The following is a 17,622-nucleotide window of genomic DNA, read 5'->3' as shown; positions in this document are numbered from 1 at the left end:
TATAATATTATTAAATAAAAAATTTAATACATTAACATTGTTATTGCATAATCATTTTAAAATTATTATATTTACGTAGTATAATTTAAGATATTTGCCTCTAAGATGTAAAGTTACTACTTTAGACCTTTATAAAAAATGACACTGAGTGGCTACTGAATGAAAAATATTTTATTGATTTATAGATATACTAATGTAATTCATTAAAATAGTATCATTTAGCTTAACTGAAGTCACATAAACTGATAGTAAAAATTATTGTAAATTCGAGAACAAAAGGGTAACAGAATTAAGTCATAAATAATAAGAATAAGAATATGAACGATGACAGCAATATCTGTCGATTGAGAAGGATTATGTTCCACAGTTGAACTAGTATTTATCAGAATAAAAATAGAATGAGTTTAATTATCAGTAATGGATGACCCACCCATTTCGAAAACCTTAAAGATGGACACGGGTTACTCCCACTTCGTCACTCCCAAGCAAGTTCCAAGCTCAAAACCAACATCAGCGACACAATCAACTACTCTACAATTCAAAAAGACACACAATACATACACAGACCAAAAGGGCCACCACCCAGCATCAGCGTTAACAATTCACAATGTACAGGGACGTGTCGGCATGCAATACATACAACTACGGCGACGCCCTCTACTGGGACGCCCGTTACATTCAGGAGGGCGGTTCCTTCGATTGGTATCAGCGATACTCCGCCCTTCGACCCTTCGTTCGCAAGTACATCCCTCCCTCTTCCAGTGTCCTCATGGTCGGTTGTGGCAACGCCGGTAAATTTCCCTCAACAACCCCCTTTTCATATTTCTTAATTTGATTTGATTTGAATTGAATTGTTCACAATTCTTTAAGTTTAGGGTTTTTTTTTGCATATTAGTTTGAGTTCCCATGTATTCTAATGTGGGTTCTGTTTGTTCCTGTGAAAATTGGAGAAGTGAAAGGGAAAATAAATATCTAGTGTTTTTGCGATATATAGATTTTTTGAGAACCACGGCAATAGAAAATGGTAGGGTGTGGCAGTGGTGGCAATGTTAACATTTCAGGTATATTTTGGTTATTAGGGAAACTCTTGGAAGAAAATGTAAAGGGAATTGAAGTGTCTTAGTTGTTCTGTTGTTAGATCTCTTATAAATTGACTACTCAACTTAACTAATTCAAAACACTATGTATGATACTGCTTAGTTGATATATATATATATATATATATATATTGATTTTCTTGGAAACTAGAATGACGAAAATATATATTGGTATGTAATGAACCAAATTTTCTTTGTCCTTCTTCTGGTTTCTTAGCAGCTGAACAGAGCATTTACAGTCTGGTTTGAGAAGTGTGAGAAAATGGTTGGGAAGGTTAGCATTCGTTAGGACTTAGCAGAGGAAGGAAAGGAAAGGAAAAGAATAGTAGAGAACATAGAGAAGATAAATATTTTATCACGTGAATGGACAGGATAAAATGATGTTTATTTCTTATTACAGATAGGAGTAAAGCAAGCAATCTCTAAAATAGGGATTTGAAGGTTATAAACCCCCTCCATTACTTCCAATCTGAACAAGGTGTAAGGTTCTCCATTTCCTTCTCTTTCTTGCCCCCCTAAACTCCTCAACACTACAAGTCTCTTTGGGTGTTTCTCCCATTTCTCCCTCCCCCTTTTCATTTTGTGTCTCTCTTTGTTTAGTTTCTTAATTTAAGTATCAAATTTAACTAAGACAACTCTTCACTACCTTAATTTTATACTTGTTGATAAGTATAAAATTAAGGTAATGAAGAATTGTCGGCTTTTTTTTAGTAAGTACTCATACACGTATGTCTCTTCTAAGACTTGAATCCCTTACCTCCCTTTGGGAAGTAAGAGGCCGATACCGCTAGGTCACTGGCCATTGGTGAATTGTCGTAGTTTAATTTTCTTGCTGTTTTTGTTTTACTGATGAATTTTGAAAAGTAATAAATTTAAGGCTTGAACATTAGCATTTTGAAGGGACAATTGAAGATGCAAGATGGTTTTTATTTTTATTTCGGCATCAATATTCAATTTCATAAGGAGAAAAGTCTAGTACAATTGGTTGTTTGATATATATTCTATTTTGATCTCACCATTTGTGGCTCATTGTGAGTGTGGAAATCACAACGGCGGATGTATTGTACAGTTTGCCATTTGAGGATTTTCACCTTCTGGAGTTGGGACATTCTTTTTGAGACAAAATGATCCATATGCATAAACCCATTGCTTTATTGAGTACTATTACTTCATAATTGGTGTCTTGCGGAAGTTTTAGGATTATATTGTGTGGTGATATGTAGACTTAAGAGGGGGTGAATATGTCTTCTTTGTTTATTTGATTTACTTTATGGTATGATGATTACCATGTTGAAAATTTAATAAAAAATAAATAATAATAATAATAATAATAATAATAATCAAAATCAACAGAAACATAGGCAAAAAGCAATAATGAAAAGAAAAAGAAAGATGCTATATTTTATGTGTACAACATTAACGAGAAAATGGATACTTTCGTCTGAGACTCTTAGGCTAGTCAATTCACTAATGAATAAGGGGCCAGATCTCTGACATAGAATTACAATGTGCATGTGCTGCACTCCTGTATATCTTTTATAGAAATGTAATAAATCCAACATTTATGCAACAGTTAACCAATTCAAATATATATATATATATACATACATATACATATTTTATGAAAATTGAAGAGGTGGGCATGCTTGCTGGATTTTGTGTTTCACAAATCACAGCTAACATCAGCAACATGATACGAGATCAAACCTGTGGGCTGTCGGAAATGCCTTATTTTAGCATGAACTGAGAAGTCCGTTTCTTCATTGTTGGAAGTTGGAACAGGCCCAGAAACAGCCATTTCTAAATTTTGGGAACATAGCTTACACCTTAATCACCAGCAAATTGTAAAATGCTAAAATTTGTCAACTTCGTTGGTATTTTTAATTAATTAATTAATTAATTATTTATTTATGAATCATATCAATTATGTTTTTGATTTTGTAACTGTATATTACTTAATCTTTTAATACTTATTTTAGTGTTATATATATAAAAAAAGAAATGAATCTTTTTGCACATATCTGAGCAAATTTTAGCCAGACTTGGTAGGTTTTTCTTAATTAAGTCTTTGTATAATTATTATGATTTTATGATCTGGAATTGAGTTGTGGAACTCTTTGATATTTCCTTGGTTCATGTGACCTGCCAAGAGCATTTTAGAACTTTTCACTAGGTGGGAGATTTGATGCATGGTTACATGAATGAAAATCTGAGGAAGTGTGTGTTAGGGGTTTCTTAGGTTCGTTTGGAAGAAAATGGTTCAGTGCCTCAGCATTCTTCTGATTTTGCTTGTTCAACTATGCATTACGATTCCATGTTTTCTCCATTTTTTCTTCTCATGCTTCTAAAAGATTCCTTGCACTTGTCCTTCGGGAGGAGGAGGGATTGGGTTTTGTGGTTGTGAAATCCACAACTGATATGCTCTAATACCAGTTGTGGAACATGGGATCGTTACCAAGCCTCTAATATGTCAGAGTACGCATGGTTAATTAGCCTTAGAAGGGGATGGATAGGTCTTATGGATATTGATTTGCAACTCACTCACTTTTCAAATATCTGTTAATCCTTATTTAAAATTCAGTTAGTTAGTTTGATTCGTGTCTCAATAGCAATCACATAAACACATAAAGCAATAAATAAAATAAGTGCATACACAACATTTTTTACTTGAAAATCTAGAAAGATAAAACTCATGGGATCTAGTTAAAAGAAATTCAAAATCCACGATGATAAAGAGGTTTACAGCCAAGTTACCTGATTACAATCCCTAGAATCACGTAGTCCCTCCTGATTCAGACTTATGCAAGATCTTCTCCATCCTTCCAGTTGCTGATTCATCAACAGTCCCGCTCGGGCCGCTCCTCACACAATCTGAATCTCTTTGGACTTTTGATCTCCATGAGTGGTGACGTTCTTTCAACTTGTTCCTTACGAACTTCCCGGTTAATGCTTTAATTGATAGTTTCAATTTGCTTCTTGCTTTGATTCTGTCAATCACATCAAGTATAGTAGTCTTTGAAAAAAAATCTAGATTGATTATCAAAGCTGTCTCTCTAATAAATCTCTTAATAATATGCAAAAATTTGAAAACATTTTGAGAGATACCCCAGTATTTGGAATGAATAGATGTTGCTAATAGTTTAATAGATGTTGATAATAGTTTAAACTAAATTTAACAACTCTTGAATTTTTACTAACTTACCAAAATTTATTTTTAAATTAAAGCTAAATATTAAATACTAATCAATGCATCATGATAATCATAACAACCATTAGATTAGAAGTAAAGGGATATAAAGCATGCACAATGAGCCCCAGGATTTTTACCTGGAAAAACCAAATGAGAAAAATCATGGGATCTGGTCCATATAAAAAATCCACTTTTAGAGAGAGATATTACATTAGGTTAAAGTTCACATACCCTAGAACTCTTGGTTAAGGATAGACTGATCCACCAAACTCACGCACAAACACAGCATGCCCCGTCAACAAACTTTGCTTCTCAGAATTCTGCTTCTTCAATAGCAATTCTGATCTCTAGACTAGTCGTCCACAACAATCTCAGACTCTCGATTGATTCTAGGGGTGCAACTTGGGTTGGGCAACCCGAGCCCAACTCAATTTTTCACGGGTTTGGGCAATCATTTTTACAATGGGTTGGGCCTGGGTTGAAAAATCTCAACCTGAACTTAATTAGGGTTGGGTTGAGGTGCTAGAAAAATCTCAACCCAAGTTTCCGCACACACTTTCATACCTTTGATGCATAGTTCAACTGAGAGTTGATGAATGCAACATCCTTTACTTGTTGAAGTTGATCCTTGAGCTTATCATGGACATGACTCAATACAAATTAAAAAGTACAACTCAATATGGTTTTGTAAACAAATTCGCCAACACATGATACAAATCATACAATAACTTTACACTGACTCTCCTTATGTTGTCTTTCTAGCATCTCTTTGACCTATTAGGATATGTAAGACTTGTTCAAAATGTGACAAATGACAACTTTTGAAAGTAAATTTGGTTTGTTTCTCGAGTATGGGCATGTGGTGTTTTTCAATGGTCTACTTAATGGAAATTTTTAGACAATCACTTGTCAAAAAAAAAAAAAAAAACTTTAGTAATACAATCAAATCACTAACCCCCAAAAAATGAAATCCAAATTTATTGTGATTTGATACTTCTTTTTATCAAAAGGACCTGTAGCATATGCATTGTCACTTTGCCATTCAATTTTTTTGATGAGTCACTTTGATGTTCATTTTGCTATAACATTTGTATTTGTTGACAAGGCTTCTGAGGAGAAAATATTCTATTTTGTAGTTATGTCAGAGGACATGGTTAAAGATGGGTATGAAGATATAATGAACATTGACATTTCATCAGTAGCTATAGAAATGATGAGGAGGAAGTACGAGCACGTTCCTCAGCTGAAATGTATCCTATCTAAAGATTTACTTGATTTATTCCTTTTCGGAGATCTTTAATTGTTCTTATGAAGTATCACATTCATTTATTTGTAATTTTTCCTTATGAAACTGAGTAGACATGCAAATGGATGTTAGGGATATGAGCTTCTTCCCAGATGAATCATTTCACAGCGTCCTTGATAAAGGTATGGCTCTGTCCGTCCACTATGTAATTTCTCAGAATTTGCAATGTGTGTGTGTGTGTGTGTATATATATATATTTTCAATTAAAGGATTTAGTGTGTTATAAGCTGATGATAATTTTTTTGCCATCAATTTTGCTTGCATGATCTGCTGATCCTCATTTAGGAACTCTTGATTCATTGATGGTAAGTTGTGATTCTGATTGTTCTCTTGGTATCTCTAGATTATTTTCCGGCACATTCTAATTTTTTTTTTTAATGTATTCTTGTGATTCTTAAGTGTGGTACGGATGCTCCAATTAGTGCTGCTCAAATGCTGGGAGAAGTGAGCAGGTTGTAGGCTTCATGAGCTTTTAAAGCTTTTTAAGATTGCGATTCTTGCCGAAGATAAAAATTGTGTGTGTGGTTAAACTTTTATTATTTCGCCCCCTTTTTGAAATATTTATCATTGAAACAATTGCTTTATGTTTTTCAGGCTTCTAAAACCTGGAGGGGTCTATATTTTGGTAATCATCCCTTTTGAAATTTTATATTTGTGAATTTTTCTCTTTAATTTTGAAGCCTTAATTTATAATTTGTTACTCATTTGCTATTTACAGATAACTTATGGTGATCCAACAGTGAGGATTCCTCATTTGAGCCGACCTGTATACAATTGGAAAATTGAATTGTACATTATACGTAAGTTTCTTGTTTCTTACCTATCAGGAAAAATAGTTTCTTATATTTTATTTCATTTTTTCTTGGTTTTCATTTTTACACATCCCATCATCTTTCTCTTTCTTTCTGATCTCGCAGGCTTTAAAATATTATTTATGCTTTTGTAGTCATTATAATTTTGCATTATATGTCATTGGCTTAAATCTCTTTTTGATGTGGTTGGATACTAAACATTTGTTTTATATATCCCTACCCCTCCTCCATTACCTAATTGGTTCGGATAAATTTTTATGCCTACAATTTAAATCCATTAGAGTTGTCTGTTATTATTGTTCACTCCTAAAATCAACGTTCTGTTGGGTATATAAGTCGTGTGTTGGCGTATTCCTACTCAAAACGTGTTGTAACGTATCAAAGTGTGTTGAGTCGTTGGAGCACATCAATTGAAGGTATGGCAGACACAAAATTGTGAAGAACATGGTGTGAAATTCGCATCCTCAGTCGCATATCTAGGGCATAGGTAAATTGACCTTTCCTTTACAACTAAAGATTGTACAATAAGAATTACTCTACATTTGCACGAGTAGGAGGCAGTACTCAGGATGAGCATGATGCATATTGTGATCCTTGCAATCATGATGTAGGTCATGTACTATGTTGTGTTTCCTGCGATTCCGTTGTGACTAATGGCTGTTGCATCATAATCCACCTGGGATTTCTTTGGTTTCCTTGACTTGGTGGCTTAAGCTGAGGGATAATTGTGGGGTGATCCTGAGCCAAGCATTCAAGTTGTATTCTGTATTGCAATAAGTGGCACGAGTTGTGTTTTGACCATGTTACTGAGGAGATGGATATGTGGCTCTTTGAGTGCAGTCAACACGTGAATCTTGATTTATTGGTATATGCAAAATACACATTTGATTACAGGTAAGTATCCCAAATACATATTGGAACACAATTCACAGAGAAAAGAAGTCAATTCATAGAGAGACGAAGAAAGACAAGGAGAAGAAGATCATGGTGAGCATTATGCCTAATACACACAATTCACAAAGTGTGAATTCTTTATACACTATCTCACCTCCATTGGTGGATCCAGGGGGGGGGCTTAAAAATTATTATTATTTTTTACTATACCTAACTTTAGCCCAGCCCAAAAAAAAAAAAAAAAAAAATTTATTACTACTATTAGCCCACCCAAAGAAATATTAGCCCAACCCATTGACAAGTCCTGGATTCGCCCTTGCTCACCTTCGTTTCTATCTTCTCAGTAATCTGTCATAACTTTGTCCTAACCACAACCACTGAAGAGGTTCACCAGATTGTAAGAGTTGCATCGTATTTTTCTTTATTTATGAAATTACACACTTTTATGAGATTTTAAGCATTTTCTAACTTTGATTCTGGATCTTTACCACTCTTGTTCTGAAGTGTCACATTCTTTTTTAGAAAATTTGTTGTGCAAATCTTTAAACCACTTTTCTCAACCTTCAATTTGTTTCATCTTAGTATGAGTAGTTTCATCTAACTTATCAAAAAAAAAAAAAAATGAGTAGTTTCATCTGGCTTAAGTAGTGAGGACCATTGTGTCAAGTTGCGGTTGTGGAGTGTAATAGGGATAAATGTAATGGATTCGTCCATGTTGTGACATATTTATCAACATTACAAAATTTGATTAAAACGAACTGGTACACAATTTTTTTTTGATAAGTAATAATAAATTAAAAAAAGGTGTTCAATAGGGGAATGCGTCCCGTAGACATAAGAGAAACCGGGATCTAAGGCCCAAAGAATCCAAAAAAGAAATTAAATCATTAAAAGAGGAACAAGAACTTCTGTTCACATAACTGAAGAGAGAACGAATAATAAAAAGTTTCAGTGTCGCTGTAGACGACTCCTTTCCTTCAAACATTCTACTATTTCTCTCAAATGCACCACCAAATACAATGTGGTACAAATCTCCAATAGTCACGAACACTCCTACTCACACGACCTCTCCAAGCATGAATCAGCTCCTTAGTAGAACGTGGCATTACCCAATACATGCCAAATAGCCCAAGAATAAGATTCCAGCAGTCGTGCGCTACAGAACAATGCATTAGGAGATGATCGACTGACTCCCCATCCTGCTTACATATGCAACACCAATTAACAAAATAATTTACCCTTTTCCTCAAATTATCGATCGTCAGAATCTTACCCCAAACGGTGGTCCATACAAAAAAAGCCACCCTAGTAGGAGCCATAGAGCGCCATATAGTCTTCCATAGAAAATCATAGGGTGCAAAATTAGACAAACATAAGAACAAAGACCTTACTTCAAAACGACCATGAGAAGAGGGAATCCAAATCAAGTTGTCATAACCCCTGCCAATTCCTTCCTGCCGATACAATTGATCTAAGAAAATGCTCACATCTTCTAACTCCCAATCCTGAAAAGAACGCCGAAAAAGAACATTCTACGTAATTCCACTATTATCAAGCTGATAACAGTTAGCTACGATGGCATATTTATCAACTGCAATACTATATAATCTGGGAAATGTACAACATAAAGGCTGATTCCCACACCAAAGATCTTCCCAAAAACGAACGCAACTACCATCACGAACTCTGAATCTAGCATGAGAAGAAAAGGCATCCCATCCTTTCCGAATGAATTTCCAAGCCCCAACTCCTCCCGCAATAGAAACCGGACGTGTAGTCCATCCGCTAACATCATCCCCATACCTGTAGGAAACTAATCTACGCAAAGGGCGGTGTCTTTCTTTCCCATATCTCCACAACCATTTGCCCAGAAGAGCTTGATTAAAAGGAATCAATCGTCTAATACCAAGACCCCCCAGATTTATAAGCTTGCAAACTTGCTCCCATCTAACAAGGTGATACTTGAACTCTTCTCCCCTTCCTTCCCAAAGGAAATTCCTGTGACTTTGTTCAATTCTATCAGCAACGGAGCATAGAATTTGGAACATAGAAAGAAAATAAGTGGGAAGGCTTGATAAAGTGCTCTTGATAAGAGTAACTTTACCCCCCTTTGAGAAATATTGCTTCTTCCAACCTGCCAACCTCTTTGCATACCTATCAATCACAGAATCCCAGCTCCCCGCTAATCTCGAAGAAACCCCTAGGGGCAATCCCAAATAAGGGATAGGAAAGGAACTCACCCTACACCCAAGAACTGCAGCTAGAGAAGAGATGTCCTGAACATTCCCGGCCGGAACAAACACACTCTTGGCCACGTTAACCTTTAGCCCGGACACTGCCTGAAAGCAAGCCAGAATGCATCTCAAATTTTAACTATAGAATTCAACAAAACCTTTTTCTTTATTGATTTTAAAATTATTTTATTTAATATATGAATGTTTTTTTGATACAAGTGATAGCTTATAAATTAATTTTAAGGTTCTGTCAATAGTAAAAGTTTACTAAATTTGTTTAACAGATTCTATTGAATATATTTGCAACTTTTCCGATTTTTAATTCATTATTTATTTATCTTTTATCAAAAAATATTTATATAGACTAAAATCATCTGTAGTATCACCACCAAGGGCTTAGTCCAAGTGCTATTACCCTCTCCTTCCAAAAGGAAGGTCAAGGGTGTGAGTCTTCAATTGAACAAATGTGTGCGTGCATAATTTCCTACCGAAAAAATGTGTAGAATCAAGTATTCACTTAATTATGATTTTCTAATTTTTTGCTTATCAATTTTAAGAATTTTTTTATTTTTTTTGATTTTTCAAATTTACTTTGTTATATACTTTTTTTTTATGAGAAATAGATAAATGTAGAGTAATATTGGTATAATATAAAGTGTTGGTTATATAGCATAATTAGTCATAGAGTTCGGTTCTTTTGGTAAATAAGCAACTCTTTTGTGTTGTGTGTATACATGTGTATAATATCAATGTTCTCGGTTGAGAGAACATATATGATTTCTCAACTCTCTCTCTCTCTCTCCCACTCTCTATTACTTCTTTTCATCTTCTACCATGAAAGAATCTCAACACAAAGTATAGTATGTATAATACACATGTATTTGTAGTTCAGTAATATAATTATCACATGTATTTGTAATTTCATCTACTTCTTTTGAGTCGGTAATGATTTTCGATTTCACCAAGATCTTGTGCCAACTCGGTCGCAATTGTGGCCGAGCCCAATGCGACTTGGCTGAGTTGTGTGAATTTTAAAACCATGATAAGGGCAACGGAGTAAGAATAGATTTTGCAAAGAAGTTTAGCAAAATATGTCTGACCAAGATAATTATATAAGCTATACCTATAAATCTAAATGCAAAAGCAAAGGCCCAAGGGTATAGGCCAAAAGAGATCAAAGAATACAGGCAATGCCCTTGCACCAAATCCTGTTGTATTATAGACAATATCCACAAAATTCCAGCAGAGCTTCTGAAAAATCCAGTCATTCAGAGCTTCCAGATCTGCCAACAGATCAAAGCAGCAATACCTTTCAAAATCCACCCATTAGAACATTTATCCCATTGGCTATGAGCAATCTGCACATTTTCCATTCTAAGAAAAGACAAGATCATGTTTATACTAGCAGGAGGAGGTACAACATGAGTGGTTAGGGGATTGGTTGTGACATTGGGATGGGTAACAGGTTGCCCTTGGTGGCTCAATTTTCCCTGAACCTCAATAAGGTCTTGGATGTCATGTTTCAGCCTTAAACACCGGTCAATATTTTGGCCATTTGTCTAATGGTACATGACCTTTGAGAAAGAGACCATGATGAATAGTTCCTTTGCGGTAGCGAAGAAGTCGTTTAGCGGCAGTCCCATTCAACTGATAGGACTTATGCATGAACTGCGCCACTAGTGATCAAATCAGATTAGCCCCTTTGCCCAGAGTTTGAATATTGGGTTTTTTTTCTGCTTCCTAGACCTGAGAAGTTTTCTTTTCCTAGGATATATCGATCAGATGCCGGGGGTGTGTTAGAACTTTGGAAGTGAGAAGTGTTGTTCCTTTGTTTAATGGACACATTGATATTCCTAGCCCTGCCATTGGTTCAGCTTGCACTTCATTCGAGAGAAGTTCATAGATAAGCAAGTAATTGAACGAGGGGGGCTCCTGGATTTGGGCTACCAGACCGACCAGAACATTCACAGCTCTAAGACTTGTGGTTTCTGTGCTCCCATCTGGACCTGTAGCTTTATCTGGATGAGATGGTGTAACAATTAAAAAACACTTTTTTCAAAAGAATGTTTAAGGTTTTTCATTTTCCAGTCTAAATGGTAGAGATTTTAATGTGCTTTTTTTAAATGTGTTTGGTAACCAAAAAAAGCATGTCTAAATGGTAGTGATTTTAGCTCACTAGAGCTTTTAAATGAAGCTGAAATTTCTAATTTTTAAACTTCGTTTTTTGAATTAAAGTTCTATATTTTTGGTATTTGTTTTTCCTTGACTTTTTATTTTTTATAAGGATAATTTTATCCCTTCTTTTACAAAGTCCTACTAGTACCAAATATACACTCCATTCAAGGGCATTATTTTAAAATTAGTAATAGAAGTGCTTTAAACAATATTTTTACCAAACAAATTAAAAATTGCTTTAATGGTGAAAAGTACCTTATATATTGTATTACCAAACATCTAACATGCTTTTAACTAGCTGCAATTTGTGACTGCTCTATTGATTTGCACATTTCCCATTACAATAGCAATGCCAATTGGGCCCAAAGTGGTATCTCCACTATCTCCCAAAGTGGAATGTCAGGTTCAAGTCCCTATAGGAGCAGATGGGTCTGTGATTTTCTTGTCAAGGAAAGAAAAGTTACATGTGGGTCATTCCTTAGGTATTCTGTAATCAAGCTTTAGATTGAAGTCCAACTTGATTCATTTTTAGTTTAAATATGTCGTTGGTGTGGTTTTTATTTTTTTATGTTTTATTTGCTTAGTAGTAGTAGTAATTTCAAGATTTGTTGAAAATAGGACATAATGCTACTCCATCGGTCTTATTTTTGTGAGTAATGTTACTAGGTCATTATTTGTGGTCTTGTTGGACCTAGAATGTTCATGGTAGTTAGGAGTTCTAAGTTTCTTATTGTAGAGCCTCACTCCTCATAATAATTGGAGAAGCTCATCAACGTATGAATTTCTATATAAGCTAACTATTTAAAGAAGCGTCGGGTTCTTGAGGTATCTTTCGTGTGTTACCATAATGAACAAGACTAGGAAGTTTCCAAGAGTCCCAACAGCTCCTTTTGGTACTAGTCGCAAATTTATTTACTTCTTTTGTTACAATGCCTATTTGGCATCAGTTTCTAACTTTCAAGTTCAAGCTTCTTATTAGAAGGATAGGAAATGACTCTTTCTACTTCTTAGTGTATTTCTTTCAGTTTACCCCTTGATTTTTTTATGTCATTTCTTTACTCACAGCTTTAAAGATAATTTCCAACTTGTTGAACATGTTTCTATTATATAACCAAGGATAAACAAGGTCTGCTGTCTGTTTAAATTACATCACTATAAAGACCACAAGAAATAGAATCTAAGCATTGATTAATTACTACAAATGGACTAGAATGTATAAAGATTGAATCTTTAAATGACTGAGACTTTTGAATATAAATTTAATGGAGTTCCCTTTGAAGTCACAAGAGCTTTGTTACATGGACTCTTCAAAAGTAGTGAAGTACTCGTGTCGGACGCCTCCCTCGGACATGGGTACGGGATATGTGTTTGACACTTTTGGTTAGACATGTATTTAAAAAACATGTCCAATCATTCAATTACATTATATTATACTTTAAAATAAGTTAAATGCCTATATTGAACATTATATTAGATAAAAACATTACTTTACTCTAGAAAATAAAATAAAATAATTAATAAAATGAATATGTACCCGTGTCCATATGTCCTACTTGGAGATTTGACACGTTTGACGCATGGATACATACCCGTGTCTGACACACATACCCGAGTGTAACATAGGACAAGAGTGTTTTAATGTGTAAAGATTGAATATTTGAATGAAAATACCTTAATTAAGGTACCTTTGAAGTCACTAGTGTGTTTTATTGTATAAAGATTGAATCTTTAAATGAAAATGAGACTTTTGAATCTAAACTTAATGAAGTTCCTTTTGAAGTCACATTACTACAAATGGACTAGAATTGCTATTGGTCCATGCTGCCTTTTGTTGTTGAGGATGTGGCTCATTGGGAATTTCAATAGCCCAATAGTAGAGTAGATTTGGACATCAAATGCATTTACATTACTGCCTCGATTAATGACACCAGTCTTTAAATCTAGGCGGTGCTAGAACATGCCTCAAAAAAAAAAAAACGGTGAACGTATCTTCCCCTTCTTCCTCTTTCATGTATTTAGCACTAAATTTTCCATAGCAAAAACCATTTTTTATTTTAATTTTATTTTATTCCATCTTCATGTTACTTTGCACTCTGCACCCATATGATTTTAGTAGAATAGCCTACCTATCGGGCACCAATAACACAGTTTTTGCACGGGCTCATCATCTGATGCAGAAATCTAGTTGGTTTTTTGCAGAGACCTTGACGATGTGCACGAATTCAAGGTTGTCTTTTTCTCTTTTTCTCTCTCTTTTTTTTTGTGGTACGCCACTTTCTAGGTTAACATTTGAATTAATATATCTATTCTCAATGAGAAAAAAAAAAGTGCTAATTATCTCTAAACTTGGAGTGAGATCAACCTCTGTCGACGAGCAAGTGAACAACCTAAATGACATACACTGGGATGAAGTCCAAAGATATGTGTAAAGCTTAACATGAGTATTGATTTTACTTTTATTTTGAGTTTTTGAACTGATGTGTGAAATATTCATTCTTATGGTCTTGTAATGATTGTACGAGCAAATATTGCTCTGCTTGTTCTTAAATGTATTTATTTTTTTTGGGTGCATATTGCCACCCCTTGGCATGTTGAAAACAATGCTTGTTTTTGTGCAAAGTTGATAAACCATTATTTTTGTGTTTTGCGATTGAGCATAACTGGTTGTAATTGTATAGCGGTATCTGAAAACATATCTTGGGGTTACTACTGTCATATTGCTCTATAAGAGTTTGGATGCTATAACCTTGTCACGGCCCTCTATAGTTTATGCACTTGTTATGATGCTCCTTGCCTTATCTACTGATGTTTTAGATTGTCATCCCACTCCATTTTGCAGCCAGACCAGGATTTCAAAGGCCACCAGGTTCTACTTCATCTGTAAAATCATACTTGGAACCTATTCCTACCACGGAGAAGGGCCTACTTCCTGCAGATTTTGTAATAGAAGATCCAGATTCTCACTTTATATACATCTGTAGAAAGATGGAGGAAACAGACCTAAACTACATACCGACCTTTCCATTGAGGGCTGATGTTTTATAGAAGTAACTTAATGGAAGATCTGGGATGCTGGACGTTGGTTTCTGTCTCTTGAGCATGAAAATTCGCTAATATTATTTGTATGATTATTGCTCGTACAACGCAACTAATCCTTAGGAATCCTTGATGATACTAGTGCTTGGAGAAGACTTTTTCATGCTCTTCATGGTAGGTTAGCTTTAGGATTTGAACACGATAGAACGAATAAATGAACCTCGATAGAAAAATTCAAAATTTTAGCCAAAATAATCTCCACCTACAATCGGTGTTGTAGTGTATAAACTGATTCATCAACAAAACTAATAAACAAATTTCATGTTGTATTTGTGTCGATGCTTAGAGTAGTTTAGTCATGCATGCTCATTTGTATTTGTAACGTTAAGGTAAATGCCATGTCCAGTTTTTGAGCAACTGTTTGGAGTTGCTTAAGATCTTCACAGAAGAGGTAAGAGAGTCATAGTCCTTGGAATTATGCTGCAATGGAAACTTATCAGAACTTGGCTCTCCTGGGTTCATATCCTCTTGAATTTTGAATGTTTTTAAACTTCCTGCAATAATCCGATTTAGACAACATTTATTTTGAATATATAATTTATGTATATATGCTGCAATTTGCTCTTTCTTGTTTCCTGCTAGATTATGTTTGAATGTAATGATTTGCTATGTTTCAATCATCTAGCATCAAACCAGCAACTCGAAGTCTGATGGGCTTGACTGTGATCTTTTTTCTTGCTGGTTTCGCTTTGCATTAGAAACTAGTGAACCAAAATGAATTTGAAATAATTGATTTTAGTTTGGCAGTTTTTGTTAAAGCATCATTTGGTAACAACAGGTTCATGATCTTTAGATGAGTTGGAGATGGTCTAAATGCAGGTAAAGATTGTTGTATTCTAGGAGCAGAATGCTGTATGTGAAAAACAGAAAATAGAAAAAGAAATTGCACATTTCGATTCTGTTTTCTGCTGAAACATGGTCGTATGTAATTTACTGTATCTTTTTTATATCTGTGTTGCGGTGATATTTATTCTGTGTTATTTAATTGGTAACCTTTTTACCCTTTTGATGTTTTGCTTGGTTACCAAGATGGGAACACTGAAATTTTGTGACTGTGTGGGAATGATTATAATTTTTTACTTTTTTTTGTTTAGTTAAGTAGTAAGTACTCACCAAAGGGTCTTTGGCTTAGCGGTATAATCCCCCTTTCTTCAAAGAGGAGAGAAGAGATTCGAGTCTTGGTGTGGGCAAAAAGAGTGTGTTTGCTTTATTATTCGAAAAGTAACAAGTAGACACACATTTCACAGTTGCCCACTACGGGACTTGAGCCCCTCACCTTCCATTTGAGAGAGGAGAGGTTATGTTATTGTACTAATAGCCCATTGTTTGCTTTTTTTTGTTTTGTTAGTTTTTTAGTTAGGTAAATTACTCGCACAGTTTTTTTTTGGCCCCTTGTGGCTGAATCCCTCACATGGCATGACCTCGGCCAATCTCTCATTTGTTCTCAATTCTTATTTCTACTAGTGTCCATTTTCTAATCAATTAATAGTGTTATTATATGTGTTTTGTGTGTGTGTGTACATACATATATAGATATATATATGTACTCTTTCCCATGTTTTTGTCCTAGAAGTCCTCATTTTCTAATGGTAACATATTCCAACTTAACACTGATTTATAAAGGTTCCTTCATTATCTTTTATAATCTTTAAGGTCATTTAAAAAGCTGCACTGTACCATGTAAATGGATCAATGAATAAATGACAAGTTTTTTCACTTGTTGTATTTTTATTTTTCTAATACAAGTTTGGTCAAATGTCCTAAAATACATAAATATTTACTCAATTACAGCAAGATCAATACAACCTATACACAAAATACACAATATCTTCAATTCTTTGTTTCCACTACTTCTGTTGTCTAAGGTTATCAAGCAACTCATTTCTTGCAGCCAAAACCTCCGAGAACAGATGATTTGAGCACTTCCCAACACCATCCAAGACCTTCTCAAACACCTCCAATCTTCTCTGCAACTCATTTGACGCTGCGTCGACGCCTTTCTTCGTCGCCATAGCTGAAACAAGGCAAGCCACTGCATCATTCACCTCTTTCACCTCTTTCTGAACACCCCTTTTCTCCACTGTCAACTCGGACCAAAAACCCGAAAAGCCAGTACTCTTCATAACCATCAAAGCTTGTTGGAGAACCCATACTTTCCCATAACAAGGCATCTCTTTTGTACTCTCTTCCTTGCTCTGAAGCAATTGCTTTTCTTCTCTGAAGCAATTGCTGCAACTCTTTGACACGATCACCGGCTTCAGATGCTCCATGGCTAACGAAGGCGAGTTCTCAACGAGCCCTAACGCGTGAGAGAGCGAAAGCCGAGCTTGGGAGAGGTGGGAAACGGAGGAACTCAACGAGTTCAGAAGCTCGAGCAATTCCAAGGTGTGGTTGAGATACTCATCAATGAAGGGGACATCCCACTTGCTCATCGGGTAGTCTATGTCCATCACTAGCTTTGCAAAGGCCTTGTTGACAATGAAAATGAGCTCCAAACACTGCTTGATATGTGTCAAGGACAAGAAATCTGAATTGGGTTGCGAGTTTGATGAGAGCTGGTTCCAATGGTTTGATACATGGGACTGAAAAGCTTGTAAATAGGCCATTAATGGTTGGGAATGGTGGTGGTGATTGTTCATTTTGGTGGAGGATTTGTGAGTAAAGCCAAGTTTTTCAAGTAAGAGAACCATGACAGATACAATACAGAGAGAACTTTGGTAGACTTTGGTTTATGTTGGTAGTTGGTCTATATATATATATATACACACACACACACACTAAGTAGATAGATATATGTATACACACACGCACACGGACA

The 17,622-nt window shown here is 35.1% G+C and overlaps 1 protein-coding gene across 1 annotated transcript; it reads left to right on the top strand.

The window, feature by feature from the left end:
• The first annotated feature begins 471 nt into the window (after nucleotides 1-471).
• Nucleotides 472-15,081, top strand: LOC132295083 (uncharacterized). The gene is made up of 8 exons (XM_059793159.1): nucleotides 472-791; nucleotides 5,424-5,537; nucleotides 5,647-5,715; nucleotides 5,879-5,898; nucleotides 5,993-6,045; nucleotides 6,188-6,218; nucleotides 6,312-6,393; nucleotides 14,548-15,081. Exons 1-8 carry the CDS (start codon nucleotides 608-610, stop codon nucleotides 14,751-14,753), a joined length of 759 nt encoding a protein of 252 aa, XP_059649142.1. The 5' UTR covers nucleotides 472-607; the 3' UTR covers nucleotides 14,754-15,081.
• Nucleotides 15,082-17,622: the final 2,541 nt, after the last annotated feature.

Source organism: Cornus florida, unplaced genomic scaffold, assembly GCF_030987335.1.
Source record: "Cornus florida cultivar Cherokee Brave unplaced genomic scaffold, ASM3098733v1 CherokeeBrave_3.0.0_Hap2_Chr02, whole genome shotgun sequence".
Classification (NCBI taxonomy): domain Eukaryota; kingdom Viridiplantae; phylum Streptophyta; class Magnoliopsida; order Cornales; family Cornaceae; genus Cornus; species Cornus florida.
Note: the sequence above shows the minus strand (reverse complement) of the source record. Positions and strands in the feature narration are given on the sequence as shown.

What these genes read in the sequence shown, in the direction of transcription:
- LOC132295083 (XM_059793159.1), top strand. Translation starts at nt 608, where the DNA reads ATGTACAGGGACGTGTCGGCATGCAATACATACAACTACGGCGACGCC. An exon ending in GCACGTTCCTCAGCTGAAAT is followed by an intron (nt 5,538 to 5,646) that starts GTATCCTATCTA and finishes GAAACTGAGTAG; the next exon opens with ACATGCAAATGGATGTTAGG. An exon ending in GAACTCTTGATTCATTGATG is followed by an intron (nt 5,899 to 5,992) that starts GTAAGTTGTGAT and finishes GTGATTCTTAAG; the next exon opens with TGTGGTACGGATGCTCCAAT.